General features: G+C 38.8%; 3 protein-coding genes across 11 annotated transcripts; all 3 read left to right on the plus strand.

Annotated features, from left to right (window-relative positions):
* The first annotated feature begins 893 nt into the window (after nucleotides 1–893).
* Nucleotides 894–4,764, plus strand: LOC140004146 (uncharacterized). 4 transcript variants are annotated; one of them, XM_072073306.1, is made up of 4 exons: nucleotides 909–1,375; nucleotides 2,713–3,210; nucleotides 3,960–4,109; nucleotides 4,425–4,764. In XM_072073306.1, exons 1-4 carry the CDS (start codon nucleotides 1,271–1,273, stop codon nucleotides 4,515–4,517), a joined length of 846 nt encoding a protein of 281 aa, XP_071929407.1. In that variant the 5' UTR covers nucleotides 909–1,270; the 3' UTR covers nucleotides 4,518–4,764. The 4 variants fall into 4 exon arrangements, with proteins under 4 accessions (XP_071929410.1, XP_071929409.1, XP_071929407.1 ...); XM_072073307.1 differs by lacking the exon at nucleotides 909–1,375 and adding an exon at nucleotides 1,740–2,637; XM_072073309.1 differs by lacking the exon at nucleotides 4,425–4,764 and having other exon boundaries at nucleotides 894–1,375; nucleotides 2,713–3,334; nucleotides 3,919–4,084.
* Nucleotides 4,765–9,469: 4,705 nt separating this feature from the next.
* Nucleotides 9,470–18,932, plus strand: LOC113724892 (histone-lysine N-methyltransferase ATX4). The gene is made up of 23 exons (XM_027247772.2): nucleotides 9,470–11,131; nucleotides 11,271–11,326; nucleotides 11,410–11,623; nucleotides 11,845–11,970; nucleotides 12,056–12,124; nucleotides 12,278–12,346; nucleotides 12,452–12,543; nucleotides 12,632–12,715; nucleotides 13,424–13,559; nucleotides 13,882–13,987; nucleotides 14,088–14,187; nucleotides 14,426–14,550; nucleotides 15,074–15,219; nucleotides 15,495–15,599; nucleotides 15,840–15,904; nucleotides 16,190–16,397; nucleotides 16,669–16,761; nucleotides 16,840–16,896; nucleotides 16,986–17,075; nucleotides 17,697–17,783; nucleotides 17,908–17,982; nucleotides 18,261–18,361; nucleotides 18,519–18,932. Exons 1-23 carry the CDS (start codon nucleotides 10,178–10,180, stop codon nucleotides 18,607–18,609), a joined length of 3,249 nt encoding a protein of 1,082 aa, XP_027103573.1. The 5' UTR covers nucleotides 9,470–10,177; the 3' UTR covers nucleotides 18,610–18,932.
* Nucleotides 18,933–19,308: 376 nt separating this feature from the next.
* On the plus strand, nucleotides 19,309–25,219 carry LOC113724893 (probable plastid-lipid-associated protein 14, chloroplastic). 6 transcript variants are annotated; one of them, XM_072073313.1, is made up of 13 exons: nucleotides 19,309–20,541; nucleotides 20,621–20,664; nucleotides 20,799–20,877; nucleotides 20,963–21,079; nucleotides 21,432–21,614; nucleotides 21,720–21,806; nucleotides 22,256–22,356; nucleotides 22,442–22,547; nucleotides 22,624–22,704; nucleotides 22,790–22,866; nucleotides 23,336–23,429; nucleotides 24,317–24,388; nucleotides 24,473–25,219. In XM_072073313.1, the coding sequence occupies exons 1-13, from the start codon at nucleotides 20,059–20,061 to the stop codon at nucleotides 25,106–25,108; spliced, it is 2,160 nt and encodes a 719-aa protein (XP_071929414.1). In that variant the 5' UTR covers nucleotides 19,309–20,058; the 3' UTR covers nucleotides 25,109–25,219. The 6 variants fall into 6 exon arrangements, with proteins under 6 accessions (XP_071929414.1, XP_071929411.1, XP_071929413.1 ...); XM_072073310.1 differs by having other exon boundaries at nucleotides 19,319–20,541; nucleotides 23,294–23,429; XM_072073312.1 differs by having other exon boundaries at nucleotides 19,322–20,541; nucleotides 22,442–22,529; nucleotides 23,294–23,429.
* Nucleotides 25,220–25,285: the final 66 nt, after the last annotated feature.

The raw sequence follows: 25,285 nt of genomic DNA on the forward strand, positions 1-25,285 counted from the left end.
TACATCACTAAGGGAACGAAATGTACCTTAGGAGCCATCTGATTATCCGATGATGAATCAATAATGTTTGCATCCTACGCCTTGTGAAATCTACATTTAAGTACTAATGGTAAGTTCATCAATGCTAATGATGCAAGTCATTGCTGTGTTTAAAAATTAAGGTGTTGAACTATATTGGAGGGCATGTAATGTATGCCCTCATTTTTCGAAATAGGTATCCTTTATTCGATATTCAAATAAAAGGGAATCTTTTTTGTTTTGGTTCGGTGTAAATTCACACACATTCAAATTAATCTCTATTTGATAACTCAAGTTAGTACTTAAATTTAATAGATTTAGACTTTAATATTTTTCAGACGTGTTTGATAACCAAAAGTATAATACCTTAATTAATTAAGTGACTCTAAATTGTTTAGACAAAACTCACTCAAAACAATAAGTGACGGGGCACCCTCGATATACCTTTGCATCAATCATGCTACAATTTTCACTAAGACCTGTGACATGTGAATTTAGAAGCATCCCATTTCTATTACGTGCTACATGTAGATAATGTACAAAACCAAATCTAGGGCTTTGTTTGAATTGCTTCTTTTCTACAATTTTTTTTTTGAATTTCTTGAGAATATTCTCATAATACATATTTTAACTACTTTCTTTTTTTTTTCTTAATTTTACATATACATCTAAAAAATGTATTATAGCGTTAATGACTAAAAAAAAAGCTCTTCAAAAAATACAACCCACAGGAGTTCTAAGTATATAAGAAGGATAATCCCTATTTAGCATCATCCAAAAATATAAGACATTTTTTAAGTGAGAGGTCTGAATATAATTCGCTATCCTCGCTTACGCCCCCTTTCCCCATATCACTTGGCCCATCCCTCCTCCCCCTAGAATATAAGAAGAAAGAAAATAAGAAGAAAAGAAAGGGATGGAGAGTGGAGCCATATGCGAAGTACCTGATTAAATTTGATATATTAAATTCTCTCACCTAATGAAGACCCCAAGAACCAACCAAAAGGAGATTCTTTTTCAGGCCCTCACTTTCTCTGTCTTCATTACGGCTGTCTCTCTCTGCAGCAGCTGCTCTCCTTTGCACTGCTCTGTTTTTCACTCTTGCTCGTTTGACATCTATAAGAAGGGCCTCTTTCCCCATTAGTGCTCTCCTCTATCAAAATTATGCATATCGGACAGGGAGACACAAAAGTTGTGATAGCAGACTACTAATTTTTCTCAACAATCTACAAAGAGGTGGGAAGGCAAACAAATGTACGCAGAGACTGGGATGATGTTCCCTTACTGTCAGAGCTACCCTCAAGAAATTCAGCAGCTTCCAGACTTCTATTTTGCTCAGAAACCCAATGTTTTAGCGGTATCCATTTCTGCCCTTTTCTTGGCCTCTTGGTTTACTGAATTTACATTTTTTCTTGCTTATTAAACTTTGGTTCTGGGTTGAAATGGGGCTCTATACCGCTTGCCTTTCTAGCCCCTTTATACATGGCTTCTTATTTATGTAAATGAGGCAAAATTAAGCTCTTTCTGGGTTTTTTTTGGCAATTTAAACAATGGTTTTTAGTTATTTTCACAATATTCTGTTTATTTGGTGCAAAATTTTGTTTTAGTTACTTTTGCGACATCGTTTACCTGGCGCAAAATTTGGGGGTTTTTTGGGTTGGGTTGGGGGGGTGGGGAGGGGACGAGGTGTGCAAAAACCCAATCTTGGTTAACACAGTTTTTGCCTGTCAGTCGATTAAAATGTCCAATTGTAGCATCTGGGACTTGTGAGTGACCAAGTAAGTTGATAGGATGCTTGAACTCGTTGAAGAAAGGCTTAAAAAGTGGATTCTTTCAGTTCGAAAGAATTGCTTATTTTGTATTCTTTTAGAAACGGTGGTGGAGTAATAGAAAGTACATATATAGAAAGAGTTTAAGTCCTCTTTTGTGTGCTGGATCTGTAAATATGGAAGAAAAGGAATGCAATGTATCACAATCAGAAGTTCCGTGCTCCATACTCCTCTTCCTTTTCTTCCCCTTAAAAAGACCTTATTGGCCACTGTTTCACTCCCCGTCGGCTTCTCTTTCTTAACTATTTTCAACTATTCTGATGCCTCCTTGTTGTTCAGGATTTACTTTTAACCGCACTTTATATAAACGAAAAGAAGCAAAAGTTGGAGAAAAAGCAAAAGCTAAAAGCTACCCCTTTTCATTATTTTTCCAGTGTCTTTAGTTATTTATCTTTGTTCCTTTGGAAAAGTCACACTGAACTTATTACTTGCTGAGCGTTGGAAGATTTTGTACTTCATACACCTTTTGAGTGCTTGGAGGCTGAGATTCTTTTTTCATTTTAGGGTGTTGAAGTCAACTACATGGCATTTGCTTGTTGAGAGAAAGATCTAGGAGAATAATAACATCAACTCAGTTCTCTTTTAAATAGGCAACTGACAGCAACAAGGAGTTATAGACGCTCGTATTCTCTGCAGTTTTGTATTAATTAGTTTTACAGGTCTAGTAACCAATATTTGGTCATAAGCTGGCTGGTAGTTGCCACCATAGCTTTTCCTTCAAAAAATGGTATTATCTATCGAGCAGTCGACATCTCCAAAATACCTGTCCAGCACAGGGTTGATACAAACGGTTTCTCCAATGATCTTGGTACTTCTTGCTTCCCATATGTCTCTACTGAATTTCTGATTATGAATTCTGATGCAGGGTAACCTGATTCAGTCATCCTCGATCTCTGAGTATGACCTTGGGGCAGAAGGCGATCTATTTAAGGCTCCAGAACCCATAATTGAAGAGCCAATTATGGGCCTTGATCCAATGGCAGCTGCAATTTCAATGATCTCTTGTGGTGGAGATGTTATTGCTTCTCAAGACCTCAAGGTGTCGGATATTGAATCATCAATAGATAATGGACAACTTCTCAGTGAGGTTTTTTACGAGTGCAAGAAGGACATTTTAGCAAAAGAAGCTACAGAAGCAACATTCTCTGAAGTTCTGGATGTCAAAGTTCCTGAAGAAAAGTTGATTGCAGGTGGAGATTTTCTTTCTCAAGGATCATTCCAGAAAAGTGTTAGTTCAGGGTGTCTAAGCTCAATGCAATGGATTCATGGTGCTCCAATGAGGCCTAATTTCCTTGATTTTCCTGGATTGGACCTGGGGGCTGTCTATGGTATGCGAAGAGCATACAGTGAAGGAGACATAAAGGTCAAGTTTAATTACTCTTTTCCATACTGTCTTCCTTCCAGTATTGATCATATCAAAATTTCCCCGATATTCAATCCAGTTGGAGTGAGTGAGGATGTCTAGGATGTTCTTCTTGGCAAAGAAGGTAAATAAGGTCGTCCACACTTCGAAATGGGATGGGAACATAATCTTAACTTAATGAATCAAGTAGGGCATTAGAAGCATAATTTGCACGCATAGCAATTTAATTGTCCTGGCATTGGTTATTTAAGACTGGCTGATTCAAGACCTTCATCTATTAGTCTTGCGTTGTTATTATTGCTGTTTTATAGTTATTTGATTCCTGCTTGCCAAGTGAGGGTGCTTTACTCAAGCAGTAACTGCATCAATGGCCTCATTTTTAATTTTGCTCATATAGTACCTGGAGGCTGATTCGTTCAACAGACCTGTGCTATAAGAAATCACCACAGCCATACTCTTTGCCCTTCATCTTTGACACAAATGTGTATAAGAAATCACCAGACCTGTGCTATTTAGAAGCAAATTTGTGTGTTGGACCTGGTATGGCTGGCTAAAATGGTACTTGTCTAGATTATCCGGTCCACCTAGAAATGGCACTAATGAAACTACTCCACTTGAATTCTGCTTATGATTGCTCCCCACGCATGCATTGCTTCCATGGTGTAGTCTACAAACTGAGAAATGTTTAGATGTTTCTCGCCTTTTCAGCAGGATGGGGCTGGGTCATTGATACTGAGTTTTTATGACAGACTCTTGGTAATGGCAGCATAAACCTATTCCATTCTCCAGCGGGACAACAACCACCAATCATTACCAGTTGCACATCTGAAGATCGCCAGGAAAAGCTCTCTAGATACAGGAATAAGAAGACAAAGAGGAACTTTGGGAGAAAAATAAAGGTAAGTTGCAAATAAATTTGACTGTTGTATTGCAATTAATGTCTGTGCTACTACTAGCAATTGACTTGGATGGGTATCATCAGCTGCAAAGCGTTCAAATCGGATGCGTCTTCTGCTAGACGCCTTCTTTTGGGTTGTATTTGTCAGGGGGGAGGAAAAAAACTTGGATGTCATCCGCAGTTTTGAGGCCTAGTTTAGGCATTTTCAATTCATCCTAATCCGTCTTTGAATAGTTTGACATTTGAGTTCCCTCCATCACACTATGTCTTGTACAGATAATTAATGTGGAGTGCGCTCATGATTTTTGTACTCCAGTACGCTTGCAGGAAAGCTTTGGCAGACAGTCAGCCAAGGATCCGTGGAAGATTTGCAAAAACGGAAGAAACAGATTCTTCCAAGAAGCAATAGCTGTTAATACATGACAAACTAAGAAAAAAGTGTAGAAAGGTAGCAGTTTAGTAGTTAGAGACCTGATGAAGCTATGAGGAGATTCGTTGTAATATTTTAGTAGCTGGTGTTAGATAATGTATGGGGAAGCAGGAACGGTTGGATCCTAAAATGTTTGTAAACTGAGGTGATCTCTTCCAAAGGTGAAATATCCTATTGAAGCTGTATATAGTTTGTTGAATAAAAAATCAGTAAAGTTATTTATGTATCAACGGTCCTTCTTTTAAAGCTTTGCGAGCTTTTCCCTCCTTATTAGAAGCCTTTTCGGAAGAGTGTGCGTATTTCTGCTACGCCCTCTGGAAAAGTTTGAGTCTTGGATTCTTTTGACTGCAGGAGGTTGGGTTACTTTTTTACGGAATTTTTATTTTGTGTGGTCTGGTCGTGTAGGCGATTATGAACTCTTATTTACGTTTCTCTGATTAACAAAAAAAAAATGCACCAGTAATTTTTCCTTGAGGTTTCGGTAGGTTGAATGGGGTGTGGAACTGATTTTGATTCCTTTAAATTGGAAAATTCCCCCCCCGCCCTCTTTTGGGTACAGAGGAGAGCCAAAGGCTCTAAAACATTTGTCACTGGTCTGGACGTGGTTGCATCATTGACAGGCTGCAAACAAATCGATACATTCGTGAGTCGATTGCGAGCGGGTCAAGTACGACTCGACTTGATCTGGTCAATATCGAGATCGAATTGAGTTTAAATTGATCAAATCAAACTCAAATTTAAAAATATTAAACTCCGAGTTCGATTATATATATATGTGTATATTTTTATTTTTTATTTTAATAATAAAATTACTTATATATTTTTATATTAAGAAAAATTATTATTTTATTTATTTTTAAAAATAAAATAATTATTTTATTTTATTTTTTAAGTTCGAGCTTGACATTTGACCTCGTTGAGCTCGAGTTCGAGTTTCGTAAAATTAAGTTGAGACTCGACTCGATTAGATTAAAATTCGATTCGACTCATTTGCACCCGTACTTATTGATTTAAGACTATTGCAGGTGCTCCACAAGCCGAATTCCAATTAGTCTCGAATACTCAGTGCTAAACGCAAAAAAAAAAAAGGGTTGGAACTTAATGCCCTCAGTTCTAAAATGTTTTGCTCCTCTTTGTCCTCCTCGATGGCATTGGCATCCCACCTCAAGGTTCAAATTTTCATACCCGATGCTGGTTTACGAGTCTTTAAGTCACCAAGGAAGATTCGTTCCCGGATAACTAAAAGTGAATTTCCGTTGGGAGTTGCATTACAAAAAATATACGGAAAATGTAACTATCTTTAAATTGGCTTGAGAGACAACAAAAAATTACCATGGTAAATGTGTGTGGATATCAAAGTTGGGCATGTGAATACACTATCATTTTCCAAAATATATAGCCCCCAAGACATGGCACTATCATTTACTTGTTCCAAAAAAGATGTTAGCACCTCAAACTTTAAGTTTCTCCCTTTTTTTTTTTTAGGTCCAAAGTCTCAAACTTAAGACCTATCACTCTTCCTTCCTCTTAGCACCTCAAACCTATTAATTACAACATTCCTTCCCCTTATACCATCCAACCTATCACTCTTCCTAAAAATTCTAGTTAATCTTTTCCTTATCTAAATTTTTTCATTTTTTGAAAAATTTTAAGTTAACGGTACCATTCATATTCAAAAACTAAATAAACCATTAAAATGCAAGATTGACTAGAGAATAATTCTTCTACCAAGAACCAGTCTACAGTCATGAATGAGTCTGTTTAAACAGTGAATTAGTAACATAAATTTATTTGCTTACGTCATTAATATATTTTTCAATCACTCTCTTATTTCGTATAAATTACATTAAAAATGTAGTATAATATTTTTTTTTAAAAAAATTATCTCAAATAACGTACCATCCAAATAAATACTCCCTTCGTCCCACTTTGATAGTCTTGTATTCCTTTTTTATCTGTCCCAAATTGTAGTCCACTTTCCAATTGAAAAATGTAGTTGTATTTTAATTTTTCTAAAATACCCTTATTCAATGTAAGTAGTTGTTACTATAAACTTATCCCATTTAATGAGAGTTGATTCTTTTTTACCATCAATTCAAGCTCCCATAAAGTTGTACCATATTTAATGTGAGGGTATTTTAGGAAAATAGCAATCTAAATTTATTTTTTCAATAAAGTTAACTACTTTTTCTTAAACTGTGTGAAAAAAGAAACAGGACTATCAAAGTGGGACGGAGGGAGTAATAAGGAGTCTGTTTGGATTTAGACTTTTCTCTAAATACAAATTTTCACCTAAATGCTACAACAACACACCCCAAGAACACTCCAAATATCTCACGAGTACACTTAACCAAAAAAAAAAAAGTCCTACGACCTCTTTCTTCTTCTACCCACCACAATCGCGATCGCGGCCACCACCCCCTTCGCCTCCTCTCTCATTACTCACCATCGCCCCTTCCTCCTCTCTCCTTCATGTTTAAAGAGCCTCCCCTCTATAGTTCTGTTTAAAGTGTCTCTGTCCAATGTCTATACTGGTTGTTACCTCCTCAGGGATGCAAAGCATAATAAATTCAACCCGTCGACTCTTTCTTCACAGTAATCTTTCCTAGTGCCAGGCTGCTTGGTTGTTGGGTTGTGTCAGCCTCAGCCTCAGCCTCTGGCAGGCCTCACTTCCTCACCATTACTGCAACTGGGCATTCCGGAAACTTTTACCACTACCTTGCAGTACAGTACTACTAAGTAGGAGTACCACGTTGCTACTAAGCCAGCCGCCCATTAGTAGAAGAAAATGGAACACTAAAATTATCCACAACATCCGCTTTCTGCATTAGTCTAAAGGCTGCTGCACAAATCTCCCGTTCAAAAGCAGTTGAAAATTCCCAAAAATAAAAAAAAAAACCCTCCAAAATCCTTTTACTGCCGATCTATCTGTAACCACCGCATCCCGGAATACATCTACCAACTACGGCTTCGCTCTACGGCTTACCTTTCTTCTTGTACTCCTTTTACAGGCTTCAGCCCAGAATCCGTTCTTTTGCTCAGACATCTCTCTGCAACCAAGACGAATTTAGTCCAGCACTGACAAAGGGCAAGCCACGGAAGAAGAAGAAGCGGTTTCACCCAGTCCCCGGCTCAATTATCAAAAGCCAGAGTCATCAGATATTACTACCATCATCCTCTGCGACCAAAAAAAAAAAAAAAATTTTTTTTTTCCAAAAAATTAATAATAAAATGTAAGGATGGATTAAGCAAAGAGACAGAATCCCCTACTAATCAATATTTCTGAGTCCTGGCCAAATCTACATTACAACTGGCCATTCGTCAGACGTACGGTTCAGCATTCAAGAACAAGAACCAAAGAAAGACCACCCCAACTTTAGCCACCATTCAATTTGGGGGCTGCTGCTTGCTTGGTGTCATCCACGGATTTTATTATCTGCAAGTTACCTCACCTGACCTCTGTAGAAATCATCCTCCATAGTACAAATCGAAATTACTCCCTCAAAAAAAAAAAACCTCGCTTCTCGACAAATTACGTAATTATTCATCTTGGTCAATAGCCACTTAATCTCATGCACGATTGATTAAAACTCGCACTCAAGTGACTCAAAACCACAGAAAACTCCGGTCAAAAGCGGAAGAGCCGCCCGGGTGGTGGCCCCTCCTCTTTCTTCAATACACCATCGCTTTATTTATTTCTAGTGCAGCATAAATCTTGGCTGTTACCGTAGACTAGTAGACCGCCACCATGGCCAACTTACAAGCCCACTAATGGCTAAGGAGGCTCTCCTGAATCGAACCATTTCCGCCCCATTAGACAAAATCAGAGCTTCTCCGGACAATTAAAATTATTAATTGTAACGCTACAGAGATTTATCTAAAGCACCTCCGATGCTGCTCCAAATTTCTAGACCAATGAAAGGAGACCATCCACGAGAAAACAAAATCGAAGGAAAAAAAGGGGGGTAATTCAACATCAAATTTTTTTGCTCCGAGCAGCAGTATCAAAAAGATTGATGATGATTTTACCTCGCCTTGGTCGTCCAAGCTAGTAGTAGTCTGGTGGCTGGCAACTTGGCACCATTTCTTTCTCAGACCGGCAGACACCAACTCCGGCATGATCCCATCCTATGCTTGAAGACAGATAGACAGATAGATGCCCAAACCCTTCCGCCCCAAAGAAAAAGACTGAAGAATACTCGAATCTATCGTACCATAGAGCCGTGCCTCTTTCCAACATGAATGAAAATGGTCGAAATAATTCCTCCATGTTCCTGGCTACTGGCACCCAACAGGCGTCTCTAATCCTCGTACAGAACACGAATTATTCAACATAGAAAGCTAAAAAAAAAAAGAACGAAAAAAAAAAAACCCAAACGAACCGATAGGATGAGTTTCCCGACAAAATTCGACGAGGGATCCAACCATAATCGATTGTCCAATCTACCCGACTCCATAATCAATCGATTCATGTCCTATTTCTTGTACGAATAAAGTTCATCAATTAAATCTCAAGAAACCAGAGAAGCCAAAGTTATTTATCACCACCATAAAGGAGAAAAGTTAAAACCCAAAAAAAAAGAAAGAGAAAGAGAAGCGGGAAAAATAAAAAAAAGAGGTATCGTCAAAAAAGAATTTGAAAAAAAAAAAAAATTAAGCATCCAAATATCTATCTTCCATTAGCGACCATTCTCCAACATCCTCGGAACATGCTCTCGAGCAATCCTCTGCAAAAACCGAAAATAAAAGAAACACACTCCTCCAGTCCACACAACCAAACTCACCACCATGTCTAACGTTAATCCCAAGCCATGTTTGCTACTGCACCAGAATTTGGTCTCACTCCCACCCCAACGTGGCACTTCAGTCGCAACATACCACAATTTTTGTCAGACTATAAATGAGCTCATCAGCCAGTCAGCCCCTCCCTCCTTCGATCAGCACCAACTCCAGGCCCAAATCCGTCATCCTCATTCCTCGCGCATATTCTTTTCTTTTCTTTTTCTGTTTTTTTTCCCCTTTTCAATCTCCCGCACCCGCAGCAGACTCATAGTAGGTGCATTAACATACACAAAATCTCTCTCTCTCTCTCTACATATATATATATATATATATATCACCCCTTGCTTTCACGAGAAAATCTTTCCAAAAAGAAAAGGAAAATTAAAATATTGCATCATTATTTCAATTCGAGTATACCAAGGCTACCTACACTTCCATTCGCGACAATTTATACATAGTATTTGTGTGTTTTTTTCGGTCTCTCCTTCTCTCACATGAGTAGTTGCTTGTTGTAGAGAGAGAGAGAAAGAAAGAAAGCTGCGCGGAACAGAGATCCCCTATTCAGACACACCAAACCTCTCTGCAATTGCGACGTCTCCCTCTATTCTTCTATTAATTCGAAGCCGATATTTTCACCCAGTTTCGATTCTTTAATTCGATTGCTCGTATTATTCTATTTGCTATTTTTTCCCCGAGGGAAATAATTCAGTGTTTCTCGCTTGCGAGCCAAGTTTCTCTGCTATATCTATATGCATATTCCAGTATTTAGGGTTCGAAGTATGGAAAATTAGGGCATCCGAGGATAGATTGGGAGTTGGAATTGGGGCCTGAACTGGTGATTGAGGTAATTGAGGAAGATGATAATCAAGAGGAACTTGAAATCGGTAATGCCGACTTTGAAACGCTGCCGAGTCGCTGACTCGGGTGCAGAGGACGACGAAAGTTCTGGGAATCGGAAGAAACGGAAACCTAATAACGGCTACTATCCTCTGCGTCTTCTCCGTGACGTTGCCGCAGGTGTAATTCCTTTCAGTGGATATGGTATCCAGAGTATTCTAGCACAAGGGCGCGTTGCCGGAGTTGCTGCTGCGCCCACGGCCGCTTCCTGGTGTAATGGAGGTTCGTTATGCCCGGCTGAGGCGGAGTCAAAATTGAAGGGTATTGACAGCGGCGATAGAATAGTGCAGGAGGCTCCTCGCCCGCCCCTGGTGAGGACTTCCAGAGGGCGAGTTCAGGTTCTACCTTCTCGATTTAATGACTCAGTTCTTGATAATTGGCGGAAAGAGAAGAGTAAAACTAGTGCGAAGGAATCAGCATTGGATCCTGAATTCAATCCCTATAAAGAAAGAGCCAATCTCAAAAACTCCAAGCTTCGTGGAGATACTAAGGATAAGGTTAACTACCGATGTCGTGAGGTTCCTCCATATCCGGGGGATGAAACGGAAGAATTGGGGTCTCAAAGGTCCAAGAGATACGGTGTTAGGAAGTGTTCTAGCTCGCGGAGTACATTAACTTCTTTGCATGAGCAGCAAGCAGAGATCGAGGAGGATGGAGAATTAGAAGAGTGTATATATTTGAGTGGCATTAATGAATACGTTAAGGAGGAGGTGGAAAAGAAACGCAGGATATATGGTCCCAATGACTTTGTTTCAGGTGATATAGTTTGGGCCATATCCGGGAGGCGTTGCCCTGCCTGGCCAGCTATTGTCCTTGATACGGAAACACAAACTCCTCAACAAGTTCTGAATTTCCGTGTTGCTGGTGCAATTTGCGTGATGTTTTTTGGTTATTCTGGTAATGGGACGCAAAGGGTAAGTTTATGCTTGTTATCTTATCTACCATATTTGGTGTGCTGAGTTTTTGCTCTTGGGCACTTGTATGTGTGTGTGGTAAGTACATGCTCTTGCTAGGATCTTTGTATTTATGGACATTGAATATGTTGATGAGCAGGATTATGCATGGGTTAAACGAGGGATGATATTTCCTTTTGTAGACTATGTAGATAGGTACGTGCTTCTTGCATTTGCTGATTCCAGTCGCCAACTAATTTTTTCATGCCATAATTGTGGTGGGATTTTTGTTGGTTTAGTTTTCAGGGACAGACAGAGTTGAATGATGGAAAGCCCAGTGATCTGCGTACTGCCATAGAGGAGGCATTTCTGGCTGAAAATGGATTTAACGAGATGTTGATGGTTGAAATCAATGCAGCAGCGGGCAATTTAGAATATCTCCAGTCTCTGACGAGAGGGGTATATGAGGCATCTGATTCAAACCAGGATCAGGAGTGTAATTCATTGAATAAGGCGAGTCCTATTTTAGTTACAATGTCACAGTAATTTCTGGATGGATGGGGAACAGTTGGTCTCAACAATAAAATATTGATGCCTTCTGCATTAAACTCTCAAAATTTACCATTTTTCCAGCACTTCAAAGCCAATTCAGCTTCTATTTGCCTTCATAGCAATGGTTTGATACAGCTAAATACTGCTCCTTCTAATTCTTAATCTTTACTTCCCTTGTGCAGGAGCGGCTCAGAAAGAAAGGGATAGAATCCTGTGAGGCCTGTGGCTTGAGTATGTCTCCTAAAATGCCAAAGAAACTGAATGATTCAAATCTTGGAAGCAGTCGTCTGTGTCCTTCTTGCGCTCGGGTTGGTTAAATGCCTTTGCCTACAGGTTTACAAAATTATAATTTGGTATTCTGTCTTTTCATGTGTTTTTGTTTCCACATGGCAGTTAAAGAAAATGAAGCATTACTGTGCCATATGCAAGAAGATTTGGAATCAGTCAGATAGCGGTACTTGGGTAAGACAATCAAACTATATCCACATTGTTCCAATTCCTTTCACGCACACGCACACAGAACATCTATAAATCATGCCTTTATATACTTTGTTTTCTTCATTTTCTTTTTCTTTTCTCTCTTATATCACAATTTGTAATTCCTTGACCAATTAGGTACGTTGTGATGGCTGTAAAGTTTGGGTGCATGCCGAGTGTGACAAAATTTCAAACAGTAGTTATAAGGTCATCTCTTCATTCACTGTCTCTAAATTTGCCCCTATTCGAACAAATTGGCAAATCTATCTGGTTCTCAATGAGAATTTAACATGTTTGTTATACTGTTTCTAGGATCTGGGAACCACCGAATATTATTGTCCTGAATGCAAAGCAAGGTTTAATTTTGAATTATCTGACTCCGAAAATCTGGTCTCTAAAACCAAGTAAGTCTGTGTTGTCTATCATTTGTATGTTTATGCATTCTGTAGTTTGGTCTCTGAACATCAAATGGGGATGTTGTTCTTGACTCAGACATAACAAGAAGAATGGTCTGCCTGATAAAGTCAGTGTTGTCTGCTCTGGGGTGGAAGGCATCTATTTTCCTAGCCTTCACTTGTAAGTATTTGTTGTGATCTCAAATTTATTTTGCTGGCAGTGGTTGTCGCCTTTCGATGCCTAGTTATTTCATACATGGAAAGTCGAATGTAAGTAATTTTATTAGAGCAGAAATCATAATGAAAATGTCTATCTGACTTGTCAGAAATGCATTTTTTTTCCTGGATGGTGTTGCAATATCATCAGATTTTGTTCAGATGTTTTCCAGTTTTTTTTGTCCTCTTTCGTTCTACCTTTTAAAGTCTGCTACTAAACATGGTTTCGAATATTATTTTCTCCATCCAAGGGAGTTTGAATGATTATAGGGTATTGCACCATACAATTGTATGGTCCCTCCCTCTGTTTAAATTGATTTTCTTGCTCCGTTTTGTTGATGATTATGCGTAGATGTGATCATAAAGAACTATTTTTGTTGTAAGTTAAATTGGATATTAATGAGGCTCTCGCATGCTTTATATGTTGTAACTTATGAAAGAGAAAGAAAGATGAGGAAGAAAGCAAGATGATAGAAAAAAGATTCAATGTGCTTGTATTGTACAAAAACCTCTAAATTTTTGAGTTGTTGAATGAAACTAACTACTGAAAGCAATAATGCGAAGCACTCAGTTACTGATTTCTTAGATATTTCAGAGCAGTCAGTGTGATATCTCTGATTTCTGTAAATTTTTATGATCTGAACTTTGTCAAATTTTTTGATCTATATTGTAGAGTTGTTTGCAAGTGTGGCTCTTGTGGAACTCAGAAGCAGGCACTAAGTGAGTGGGAACGACATACAGGTTGCAAAACTAAAAACTGGAAGACTAGCATCAGGGTGAAAGGGTCCATGATACCACTCGAGCAATGGGTTTGTATCTTATTGAATGCCTTAAATGTCATTTATGCTCTATGCTTTACTTGAAGATCAAGTGTGCCAGTCTGGTTCAAGCGCATTATTTCACTTCTTACATTTCATCGGTTTATTTAGGAACTTATGTTCTGCTTCTTTGATGTTAATGCACTATTGGGTTCTGTTTTAATGAACCTGAATCATCTCATCCGAAATGTGTATACATATATTTTCGTTTAAATCATCAATGTAAAATAAGCTGATACTCCCAGTGATTGATGATTGTTCATTCATATTATCTCTCCAATGAATTTCTAACAGGATCCATTTGGTTTTGCAGATGCTGAAGGTAGCTGAGTATCATTCACGCAATGTGGTTCCTGGAAAATCTCTTAAACGTCCTTCCATTAAAGTCAGGAGACAGAAATTGCTTGCTTTTCTTCAAGGTATTTCCTTTCCTGAGTAGTTAGTGTTATTCTTTGATGGAACAATTCACTTTGTTAAAATGAGGGGGTAGGATTTGACTTGTATTTGTAATCTAAACAGAGAAATATGAACCTGTTTATGCGAAGTGGACGACAGAAAGGTGTGCAGTATGCCGATGGGTTGAAGATTGGGATTACAACAAAATCATCATATGCAACAGGTGAGTGTTAAGGTAGAGCTTCATTTACTGAGGGCTAAATAGTCATATCTTTTCTTCTTCTTTATTTTTGCGTCCTGTGATTTGTTTGCATATATTTCTCCAAGAAGTTTGTGGGATTAAGCTAAGAAAGTTTAATGAGCAAAGTAGTGCTGATATGTGTATATAACTAATATTGCTTTGTATGAGCAAATAAAAGATGTTAGAAAGGTGTTGTTGATGTTCTTATGGTTTCTACCAGATGTCAAATAGCTGTTCATCAAGAATGCTATGGTGCAAGAAATGTTCAGGATTTCACTTCATGGGTCTGTAGATCCTGTGAGACACCTGATGTTGAGCGGGACTGCTGCCTCTGCCCTGTCAAAGGCATGAACTCTCCTTAAATTCTCATCTCCAGAGTTATTGTGGTTTTTGAATTCTGGTATCGGGAAAAATATGTTTTTATGCACTTGTTTTGTTTTATTACACATTGGATGAGCTAGTAAGCCGTAAAAGATCTTCTGCTAAAAAATTGAGGGGTCAAGAAGATTTTTATTTCCCTTTAAATGGTTAACCAAAATTTCCAGATCTCTGAAAAATATTTTATCCATTAGGAGTTGTTAGTCATTGCTAGCATCGCTACCTCATTCTCTTTGTCAAATGAACGCATGTTAGTACTGGTGAATCATGCCTCATTGTGCAGAATGTGTTGAGTTGTCCTTTCTACTCAACTTTGATTTTACAGAGACTTGCATAGGGTGAAGCATGTTTTGGGGTATCAAAAGTATGTGCTATCATGGGAATAGGCTAACTGTCAGTAAAAGTGCTTATAATGGATCACTGGGGACTCTGTTGAATTATTGATATGAACTTTTATTTCTCTTAACTCATAACTGCTTGGAAAATGTAGGTGGTGCTATGAAGCCTACTGATATTCCGCCTCTATGGGTTCATATTACATGTGCTTGGTTTCAACCGGAAGTTTGTTTTGCAAGTGAGGAAAAGATGGAACCTGCCATCGGCATCCTTAGGATTCCTTCAAATTCCTTTGTCAAGGTAGAATAATATTTTGCTTAAATTTTGCAGAAGAACACATCTAGTTTCTGCTTGACATTCAAATTTAAAAATTCAACCATTCTACTTTAGTTGATGAACTCTGACATTGTTAACTAGGGCTAGGTTTTTTAGAGGGACTAAGTTCTTTTATTTGTTGGTATGTTGCACCAATGAAGGCTTGCTTTTTGCTTATATATGTCATAGTGTTATCTGATTCAGTCACACGAAGCTTTTACTGTGAGCACTAGAACTGGTATTGATTTTTTATCTTCCAGATCTGTGTAGTTTGCAAGCAAATTCATGGCTCCTGTACACAATGTTCCAAGTGTTCCACTTATTACCATGCAACATGTGCATCAAGGGCTGGCTATCGCATGGAGGTGAGGTTATTTGTACCAATTGTTGTTAGAGCTTTGTCATATACTACTCTTTTATGGGTTTGAGTACCAAATAAGACAAATTAGTGTGAAATGTGTATTAAGAAAGTTCAAAAGGTTGAACATGATAATCAATCTGATTTTGAAGCATTTAGATTAAAAGCTCTAATAGATTGTGCTCTTTTTTTTTTTTTCTTGTTATCAGTACCAAGGCTATAAAGTCTTTATTTTCTAAACTTGCAGTTGCATTGCTTGGAGAAAAATGGGAAACAGATCACCAAAATGGTTTCCTATTGCGCTTACCACAGGTACTGTTCTGGAGGCTGTGCAAGTCTTAAAAAGGAAGAGGGGTAAAGGGTCTTCCTGCATTACATTTTTCTTATCTGAGGCATCCTTGGCATATTAAGCATCATTCTGAAAGCAGTAATAGGAGGGAATGTTTAGCACAGTTGGATGGGTTGACCGGTGTCTTTGTCAAATTAATTAGAATCTCATGGGTGAATTGTAAATGCGAGGGGAATGGAAGGATGGATGGGGGGTGGATAATGTGATTTTTCTGTTATTTAGCCTCATGGCTATACATTTTGGTACAGGGCTCCAAATCCAGATAATGTTTTGATTATTCAGACTCCTAAAGGTACTTACTCTACAAAAGGTCTTCTCCAGAACAAGAAGAATACCTGTTCTAGGTTAATTTCATCAAACAGATTGAAACTTGAGGAAGCCCCAAGTACGGAGGTTACTGATGTTGAGCCTCTCTCTGCTGCAAGATGCCGGATTTACAAGAGATTGAATAATAAGGTACTTAAAACATTCAAATCACAGAGATGAAATCATTTTTCTGTCGTTTGTTGGTTTTCTGAAACCTTGAAATGACAGACCTTTCTGATGAGTAAATCATGTGTTATAGTGTTTCTATAAATCATTTAATGATGCCATTCCTGTCAGGATACATGGTTTTCACTTACAATGTGCTATGCTATTGTTATCTTGTACAATTGTTTTAATGGTTGAACAATTGCAGATTTGTAACTTGGCTAATCTTTGACCTTCTTGATCTCTGCTTTGCCAGGGCCAGAGAACGAGCGAAGAGGCTGTTTTCCACAGAGTAATGGGACCTTGCCATCACTCTCTAAATGCAATACAGAGCCTGAATATCATCAAAGTGAGCTTCTTATCATTGTTTTGCACATAGGAATCTAGAGTTTATACTTAAATGCTTAATTCTTTCTCCGTCTTTCAGGAAACAGAAGAGCCTAAGACCTTTTCTACTTTCCGCGAACGTCTTCGCCATTTACAGGCAATTTTTTTTTTTGGATTTCTTACTCAAGTGGTTATGAGTGGCTCGATTCAAGTTCTCACATTATGATAGCTAATTTACTACTGTAGAGAACGGAAATGGAACGTGTTTGTTTTGGTAGATCTGGAATCCATGGATGGGGCCTCTTTGCTCGTAGGAATATCCTAGAAGGAGAAATGGTATGTGTTTTAAACATCATAGAAAGTTGGTTGTTATTTTCATGAAGGATCTCTATTTGGCACACATTGGAACAATGGGGATATGTGGATGCTTCTTGGGTAATCTGTAACTTGTCTGATGATTATCTAGAATGGCATCGATATGAAACGAACCTATAACAGTGATTGGCAATAACTGCATACCAGTATGGGTACGAGAGTACATGTCACCAGAGTTTGTGCTTATTCTGAACTATAAAAAGAAGAGTTCAGGCTAATGAAACTTGTTAGGGACATTTAATGAATGAGTGTCTAGGAAGCATCTGCTTTTGCAATTGATCTCCGCATGTTTAACTCCTTTGAGTTGGTTTCAACTTATTTCACTGGTCAACACAATTTTGTAGTCATGTCAAGAATTTATTGTGTTTCGTTCACTCATTTGGTCTGAGCTTATTACTTCTTCATTGACATATCATATTTCGGTCCTTTGATGATTGTACAGAAGCCCATCCTTCTTGCTTTAGACTTGCTTCATAAATTCCATTATGTGGAGGACCTTCTTTTGACATGATTAAGTAGTTGTATTTCTCGTATTTACTATGTTTTAGTTGCTAAAAACGATATGTGCTGTGTTGCCCCCAGGTTCTTGAGTATCGCGGAGAGCAGGTCAGGCGCAGTATTGCAGATCTGAGGGAGGCCCAGTATCGCAATAAGGGCAAAGATTGCTATGTACGCGAATCTACCACCATTGGCTTACAGTGCTATGTTTTCCATTTTTTTGAATATCTTTGGTAAAACCTTTGTAGTCAACCCTCTCAAACTTAAAAACGGTTGTGACAACTCTCTCATGCAGCTTTTTAAGATCAGTGAAGAAGTCGTAGTAGACGCCACGGATAAGGGAAACATTGCGCGGTTAATTAACCATTCAGTGAGTACATTTGGGCTTTTTCATATATACGGTGCAATGAAGAAGGAAAAAAAAAAAAGATTAAGAAAATGCAGAAAGGGTTTATACGGTGAAACTGGTAGGGGATTAAATGGAAGGGAAAAACAAGGAGAATATGAAATACGTGAATATGGTTTAATTAGATTGAAATGGAATATGAGTAGATTTACCTTGGCTGGGAGGGATCTTATCTGTCTCTTGATTAGCAGTTATTATAGCTGATTAGCGCTTAGTCATTTGGGTTTGCTTGGTGGGAACAGTGCATGCCGAACTGCTATGCAAGGATCATGAGCGTAGGTGATGACGAGAGCCGGATAGTGCTTATTGCCAAGACAAATGTCTCTGCTGGTGATGAATTAACGTAAACTCTCTCTCTCTCTCTCTCTCTCTCTCTCTCTCTTTATGTGCGTGTCTGTGCGGGTGTGGTGGTGGTGGTGGTTGTGCGCTTGATACATTGTAGAGAGGAGAAGAAGCAGACTGACCAGCTATGAATTCTTTCTTTGGCCACATTGTTGCAGGTACGATTACTTGTTCGATCCTGACGAGTGCGATGAATTCAGAGTCCCTTGTCTGTGTAAAGCTCCAAATTGTCGAAAGTTCATGAATTAGTTTTGTAGTAGACACAAAAGTTACAGGCATTATATATATTATTGTTTCTCCGCAAAGGAGCTCTAACCATTGGTTTCTCTCCTATCGGACCTCACAGCTGGATCACTATTTTTTTTTTTTTTCCTTTCCGGTCGAAAAGGGGAATATATATTTTCTTATCCCTTTTCGCTTTTAGTCTTTTCACTTTTGGTAGTCTCTCCAAAGTGTAATAATTGCTCTGACTTCCTTAAAATGGTAGGTTAGGCATTGGGCAGCTTTTGTATAGCTTTGGATAATACTTACAATCTAATGCTTTTGTTTAAATCCCAAATCAATTAACTTTACTTTGGTATTAGTAGACTAATTATACCAGTTGGAGATAGTCAGAGTCTACATTATTTTGGCAACTCAACTGCTTCTTCTTGCTGTGTTTGTCCCTCTTCAATTTCTTTATATATATATATATATGTATGTATGTTGTGTAGAAAAAAAAATTTTTTTTTTTTGCTTTTCTCTCACCCTGTGTTTTGCTTAAAGAGAAGAAAGAAAATGAAAGCTATAGAATTGGGAAAGATGTGGTTATTTTGATTCCATGTGGCTGTTGTATTATACATTAATATGTTGTTCCAGACTTCTCACTTATTAAAAAAAAAATAAAATCACTTTCCTTTTCTCCAATTAAAGAAAAATTAAAAGCACTTAGAATTTGTTTGATGCTTCAAAATTCAGGGGAGTGGTTTTGGTTTGGTTGGATGGATAGGGGGAGGAGTTGTTGGGCATTGGGATGGGACCCCCTGACAGGGATGTAATACTCCTCTAGTTAACTAAGAAGAGAGGAGGGAGGGGTGTGGGCGTTGCGAGGAGACCCGTGCGTAGACGCAGCAAATCCTCCTCCACCACGCTACTCTCACGCGTCACGCTTCCTTTGCCCGCCTTCTCTATCCGGCTATCCCTATGCTATAATATAGGAATGAGAATGAGTACGACTCAGCAACAAGACAGGACTACAGAATCATTCATTCGAGTCAGAGAGTTGCAACAACCTCCCTCCGGCTCCTCGCCTCGCTCATACTCATATTTCACACACGCGCACGCGCGCGCGCACTACTACAGGTAGAAGAGGTACAGGTGAAAAAGACGACTTTGTAGTTTGTATGGATGGATGGATCATTTGATGATGGCAAGTGAATCCGTTTAAAACATGTGAAGAAGTGTATGTTGTGTGTGGCTAATCCAATCCGCTCTGGAATTTTTGGTGTTCGTTCATGGACATATGCAGCAGCAGCGCCAGTATTGCTAGCCAGCACATCGATCGACACCGGCACTAGCTACTGCACCCATCCATCCAACCTTCATTTCTTTTTATTTCCTTATTATACTGCAGTTAGTAGCAAGCGATTATTCAACCAAAACCCCTCTCTCTCCCTCTCCCCCACCCCTGTGGCTCTTCTGTTGGTGGATGATGAATAGATGACACAGATGATGGAGTTGATTGGAATTTGCTGCTCAAGTCTGAGTCCGGAATGTGCTGTTGAATTACTACCCTCGCGCTTCAGCTTCATCAATTCGTCCCCAACACCTAGCCACCACCGCCGTCGTCATCATCATCATCATCTTTTCAGTCGGCCTCCCATCCACGCTACAACTTACCACTCCTTCCGTAATCCTCCTCCTACTAGTGCTACCACTTCTTCTACTTGTTATACGCCCCGGCGGCGGAGCAGCAGATCAAAATTTGCCTGTTGTTCTTCGCTGCCTAGACCACAGCCTCCTGCTGCTGCTGCCGCCTCGGAATTCCAGGGGGACAGCGGCAGTGCTTCTAGTAGTCCCGATGATTCCTCCGTTGCTGCTGCTGCTCCTGCTGCGGAGGAGGACGATTTTAGTCACGTCATCAAGTTCAACATGTCCGACTTCAACATCTCTGACCGCGTCAGCGTTGGCCTTACCAGCCGGGTACCCACTCCCCTACCCCGGTCCTCCTCCACTCCTCTTTTCTCTCAATTACCTAATATTTTTCCCTTCATTCATTCAGGCGGACGAGGTTATCTTCGAAGCTACTGTCAAGGATGTTAATAAGTAAGTAGATTTTCAGCTACCACCCACCACCTTGTAAAGCAATAAATCGAGGAGGTTTCCAATTTTATTTGTTTGTATTATTTTCTTTTGGACTTGTTGTTTTAGGTTTTAATATACATTTTGTACATTTGCAGTCCATTACATAACACCAAAGTTGTGCTTCGGAGGCTCACAAGTGCTCACGCTAAGCGCAGAGGACGGAGAGCCATAGAGGTTGCTTGATTCTTGAAAACCGCTCCAATTTCATTTTACGCTTTGTTAGGCGCTAGTCTTTAATTTTTCTGCATTCTGATTTTAGGTGTTGAGGAGATTGGCTCGTCGTAGATTAATGTACCATTCTTACTCGATGCAAGTTTATGGATATGTCTCTTCGTCTTCCACTGGTGACACTGGCGCATTTACGCTAGTCCATGGGGTAGGTTGCTTTTTGTTGAGCAATTGTACGTGTTTTTATAAACCTGCACTGCTTGTGGAACTAAGAATGCTGCAATCAAGTTATTTAGTGTTCTCAGTTTAACCCCCCTTTGGATTGAAAATTTGTGGAGCTCATTCAAAATATGAAGTAAGTTCTTACACAATGAGTATGTTTTTCTGCTAACGATTGTATCTCCCATGTCCTTCTAAAGGAGACCAGATGCAGTTTTAATGTGCAGACTGAATGCTGTCATGCTCTTAATGACTTGATCTTTTAGATGCTTTTGACTCAACTGTAAGCCTCTGTGTCTGACTTTGTAACAATATTCACTCTTGGTCTTTTCCTTTTTCAGTATCATGGCAGTTTTTCTTTGAGACATTGGCTCCAACAATCTGACTGGTTTCCCACTTTGGAAGCTACTCTTGCTCTAGATGAGGAGTCTGCAAGGAAAGTGGGTGACGATACTATTGGTGGGCCTGCCGTTTCTCGACAATTGCGACTTATTCGGGTTTTGATGAGGGATCTTTTGATTGGGGTGCGTTATTTGTGCACTTTTTGTATTATCCACAATCACAGTTCAGTTTGTGTTGCTTACTCCATTTCTATGTTAATAAGTGCTTTTATTGCATCCCCACCTCAGGTCAATTACTTGCACAGCCATGGACTTGCCCATACAGAGTTGAGACTTGAAAATTTGCATATTAGCCCTGTGGATAAACATATCAAAGTGAGATTATGCTCTTTTCCTCGTTATACTGGTAAAGAAGCTAAGAGCTTTAGTACTGTATTTCGACTTTTACTGACGTTTATGAGATTTTAGTTAGCATGTCTGTGCACTTGCACCTCTTCGGACAAGGACTTTGGCAAGATAACTATTTAGTATTGCTGAACTCTGGACTGAAAATGTGAAAACATCCAGTTCTCTTCTAAGCTTATGTAGACTACTTGGTTCGCTGTAACCACGTAAACATTCGTGTCTTATATATGAGCATATACATATTTGTGCATTCCTCGAAAGAATACCCTTAGATATGGACATAGATACCTATATTGAAAGCCACCACAGTTGTCATGTTCTTAAAAATCACCCAATTCACAAAGCTTGTTTTCAAGCATTTTCTTCTATATCTTAGTAACCTCCTGAAATTATATATTGCCCAATTTTATTTTTCTTAGGTGGGGATACTGGGAAATGCTGCTGATCTTTATGAGAGCTGTTCGGAGACATTAAATAGCAAAATCGATCGGCGAGAGATGATGATTGCATTTGACATGAGGTAAAACAGCTCTGATGCCTTTTGTCATTTTTTGTCAGTACAGGCATTTTCATGGATTTGCTTTTAATTTATCGGGATTTTTTAGGTGTGTCGGGTACATTATGGCTAAAATGGTGCTGACGGAACTCATGGATTCATCGGTATTTATGAAGTTTAAAGCATTCCTCACCAAGGTACAAAAGGCTTTCATGGTAAAAACTCTTTAGACAATGAATTTCTTTTTTTTTTTACTTTCATTCTTAGTGATAAATTCCCATTCCATGTTAGGGAAATGATTCCTCCTGCTTGCGTGAGTTCCTATTGCCTACTATCTATAGGAATTCCTCATCTGGAAATACTGGACTCCAAGTTAGTTCAATTCCCTTCTCCAAAGTCGCTGCACTTCTGCTCTTTTGCACCCTGAGAACAACGTGCTAAAATATCTTTCTTGCAGATACTTGATAGAAATTGGGGTGCAGGTTGGAACTTACTCTCACTTCTCCTAGCAACCAAACCTTCACAGAGAATAAGGTAGGCTAGCTTATAGAATCTCCAACGTTTTCATATTGATGTTAGTTGTGAGGGAAGAAGCTGTAAAAATAATTATTGGGATCTTATAGCTCGCATCTTGCTTTGCCACGAGGACATCAAATGCTTTTCTCATCCAGCTTTACCGCTGCTGTGATCTCTGTGGAGGACAGATATATATAGGATATCATGGAATAGAATTGATTTTCGAAGTAGGATACAAGACTATGACCAGCAGCATTTCATATTTTCTGCTATACTTATTTTGTCAGTAGTTTGAATGGGGATTCAGTACCATCACTAATAGCCATTCCATTCGCTCTAATCTAATTTTTCTAATTAGTAAATGATTATCAGTAATCCCCTTGCCTAGGAGTTGAACGTTTTTCATGCCATCTCATGGTACTGTTCATTATATACTGTACAACAGTTGCTTAAAAGCCTTGAGACATCCTTTCTTATGTGGACCAAGATGGAGGATAGACCCATCAATGGACATTATCAAATGGAACCTCGGTTCAACTGCAGTTCGAATCACAGAGGAGTACATCTATAACCAGCAGCAGGTCTGTAATATTTGTTCCTCTGTGACTCATCTTAATCTGTCTTTGTCAGGTGTAATCTTAAAGTTTCTTCATCTCTGAAAACGTGGTTAATATATGTCTTTATCTTTTAATCAATTCATGATTAGATCCTTTTAGAAATTGTGTAAATGGAGAATCTGAGTCTTGATCTGCAAATCATGATGACTGATTATTTTGGAAACCCACTTTATACCCTTAAAAACACACACCTGGATCTATATATGTCGCACAAAGATTTGCTTCATTGTACTTTCTCAAATTATGATTTGAGTTGCATTGTTATTACATCGGCTCAAGGAATTGCCACATAAAACAGTTTCAGAAATTTCTTACCAGCCATTTCAGCTTATTTTTTTATTGCAACGTGATTGTTGGAAACTGCTATCAGTATAGCAGTCAAACCAACCCAATTGTCACACTTTGTACATTCTTTTTTTTTTTTTTTTTTTTACACTTTTTACTTTCCAATATTCACTGTAACAAATAAAAGAGTAAAGTATATTTGTTTCTTCTAGGGGGATGGAGTTTTTGTTTTTAAATTGAGGAAAACAAGAGGTCTTCTTTGACTTTTGAATAGAAATACATTTGTTTGAATATTAAATTATTTTAAATAATACTTCGCTTACATTATAATCACATTTCCCAATTCATCTTTTTATTTTACATGCATCACATCACAAAAAGTATTTCAAATAATACTTTATCCAAACAGTTTTCTGCGAAGGACATTCACCTGCCGGGAGTAAAATATTGTCAGCAAACAAGTGCTTTCCAATATTAATTGTTGATAGTCTTACCTTGTGCATGTTGGGCGGGTACGACTTTAAATTTGAATTTTACTGAGAAGTTGCGTCTTTTTTGTGTTCCAGCGGAGAAGGCTTGCCCATTTTATCGAATTAATGGAGATGTTGAATCTGCATTCAAAACCAAGGGTAACTTGTGTCCGTCATCTTCTTACCATTGCAATATTGAATATCTCTATTGCTGTCATACTAATTACTGATGCAATTTCTGTCAAATCGCAGCATTGGTTGGAATTACTTCCTGGAAAATGGCGATTTTTGTACTCCACTGGTCGGCACATTGGCTTGACCCTTCGTCAGCCTCCTAGTCGTGTTCTTATTGGCGATGTCCGCCTTACAGTGTCTAAAGCTTCAATGCCAAACGCAAACTTCTCAGTTGTCTCTGATGTTGAATTTACTGTTATGGTTGGCCGTGATTGGCCACATAACAAGGTTGGAGTGAGTGGAAAACTGCAAGTGGAGTCCCTCTTTAGATTAAAATCTGGGAGAAGGATGTACTTGGATGCGGAAGACTCTCCAAAAAGATTTCCATCATTAACAGGGAGTGCTGAGGGTTCGGTTCTGAAAATTTTATCCAGTAAAAAGTGGAAGAAGATCATTCCGATAAAGGAATTTCCTTCCAGCCTTCCAGTTGTAAAGCTTGTGTCTGGTGATATTGGGCTGACAATGATGCTAAATGGCCCGTTGGGAAGTGATGTTGAAAAGGCACAGCAGGTAATACATGAACTGCGCACACAAATTCCGCCTGAAATATTTGATCTTTCAAAAATTGTTTGTGGAACATACGTGGATTCTAGGTTGCTTATTCTCAGGAGTGTCAATGGGTCGGCCTTGCTCTTAACAAGGTCGTGTAAATGATGAAATTCACCATTAGGCCACATGTAAATGTAAATATAGTTGTATTTTGTTTAATTGTGTTAAAAACTTTTCTCTTTCCTCCGTAATGCAGCAATCTTCCCATTGTTTCGAGTCGTAGGAGACCCGATCAACTGACTCTCGCACATCGAACCAAACAAATAAAGCCAAATCTCAAAG

The sequence above is a fragment of the Coffea arabica genome, chromosome 2c, assembly GCF_036785885.1.
Source record: "Coffea arabica cultivar ET-39 chromosome 2c, Coffea Arabica ET-39 HiFi, whole genome shotgun sequence".
NCBI lineage: Eukaryota > Viridiplantae > Streptophyta > Magnoliopsida > Gentianales > Rubiaceae > Coffea > Coffea arabica.

What these genes read in the sequence shown, in the direction of transcription:
- LOC140004146 (XM_072073306.1), top strand. Translation starts at nt 1,271, where the DNA reads ATGTACGCAGAGACTGGGATGATGTTCCCTTACTGTCAGAGCTACCCT. An exon ending in ACAGTGAAGGAGACATAAAG is followed by an intron (nt 3,211 to 3,959) that starts GTCAAGTTTAAT and finishes TTTTTATGACAG; the next exon opens with ACTCTTGGTAATGGCAGCAT. An exon ending in ACTTTGGGAGAAAAATAAAG is followed by an intron (nt 4,110 to 4,424) that starts GTAAGTTGCAAA and finishes TTTGTACTCCAG; the next exon opens with TACGCTTGCAGGAAAGCTTT.
- LOC113724892 (XM_027247772.2), top strand. Translation starts at nt 10,178, where the DNA reads ATGATAATCAAGAGGAACTTGAAATCGGTAATGCCGACTTTGAAACGC. An exon ending in CTGGTAATGGGACGCAAAGG is followed by an intron (nt 11,132 to 11,270) that starts GTAAGTTTATGC and finishes GTTGATGAGCAG; the next exon opens with GATTATGCATGGGTTAAACG. An exon ending in TCTGCTGGTGATGAATTAAC is followed by an intron (nt 18,362 to 18,518) that starts GTAAACTCTCTC and finishes ACATTGTTGCAG; the next exon opens with GTACGATTACTTGTTCGATC.
- LOC113724893 (XM_072073310.1), top strand. Translation starts at nt 20,059, where the DNA reads ATGACACAGATGATGGAGTTGATTGGAATTTGCTGCTCAAGTCTGAGT. An exon ending in GAGGACGGAGAGCCATAGAG is followed by an intron (nt 20,878 to 20,962) that starts GTTGCTTGATTC and finishes TTCTGATTTTAG; the next exon opens with GTGTTGAGGAGATTGGCTCG. An exon ending in TGAGGGATCTTTTGATTGGG is followed by an intron (nt 21,615 to 21,719) that starts GTGCGTTATTTG and finishes TCCCCACCTCAG; the next exon opens with GTCAATTACTTGCACAGCCA.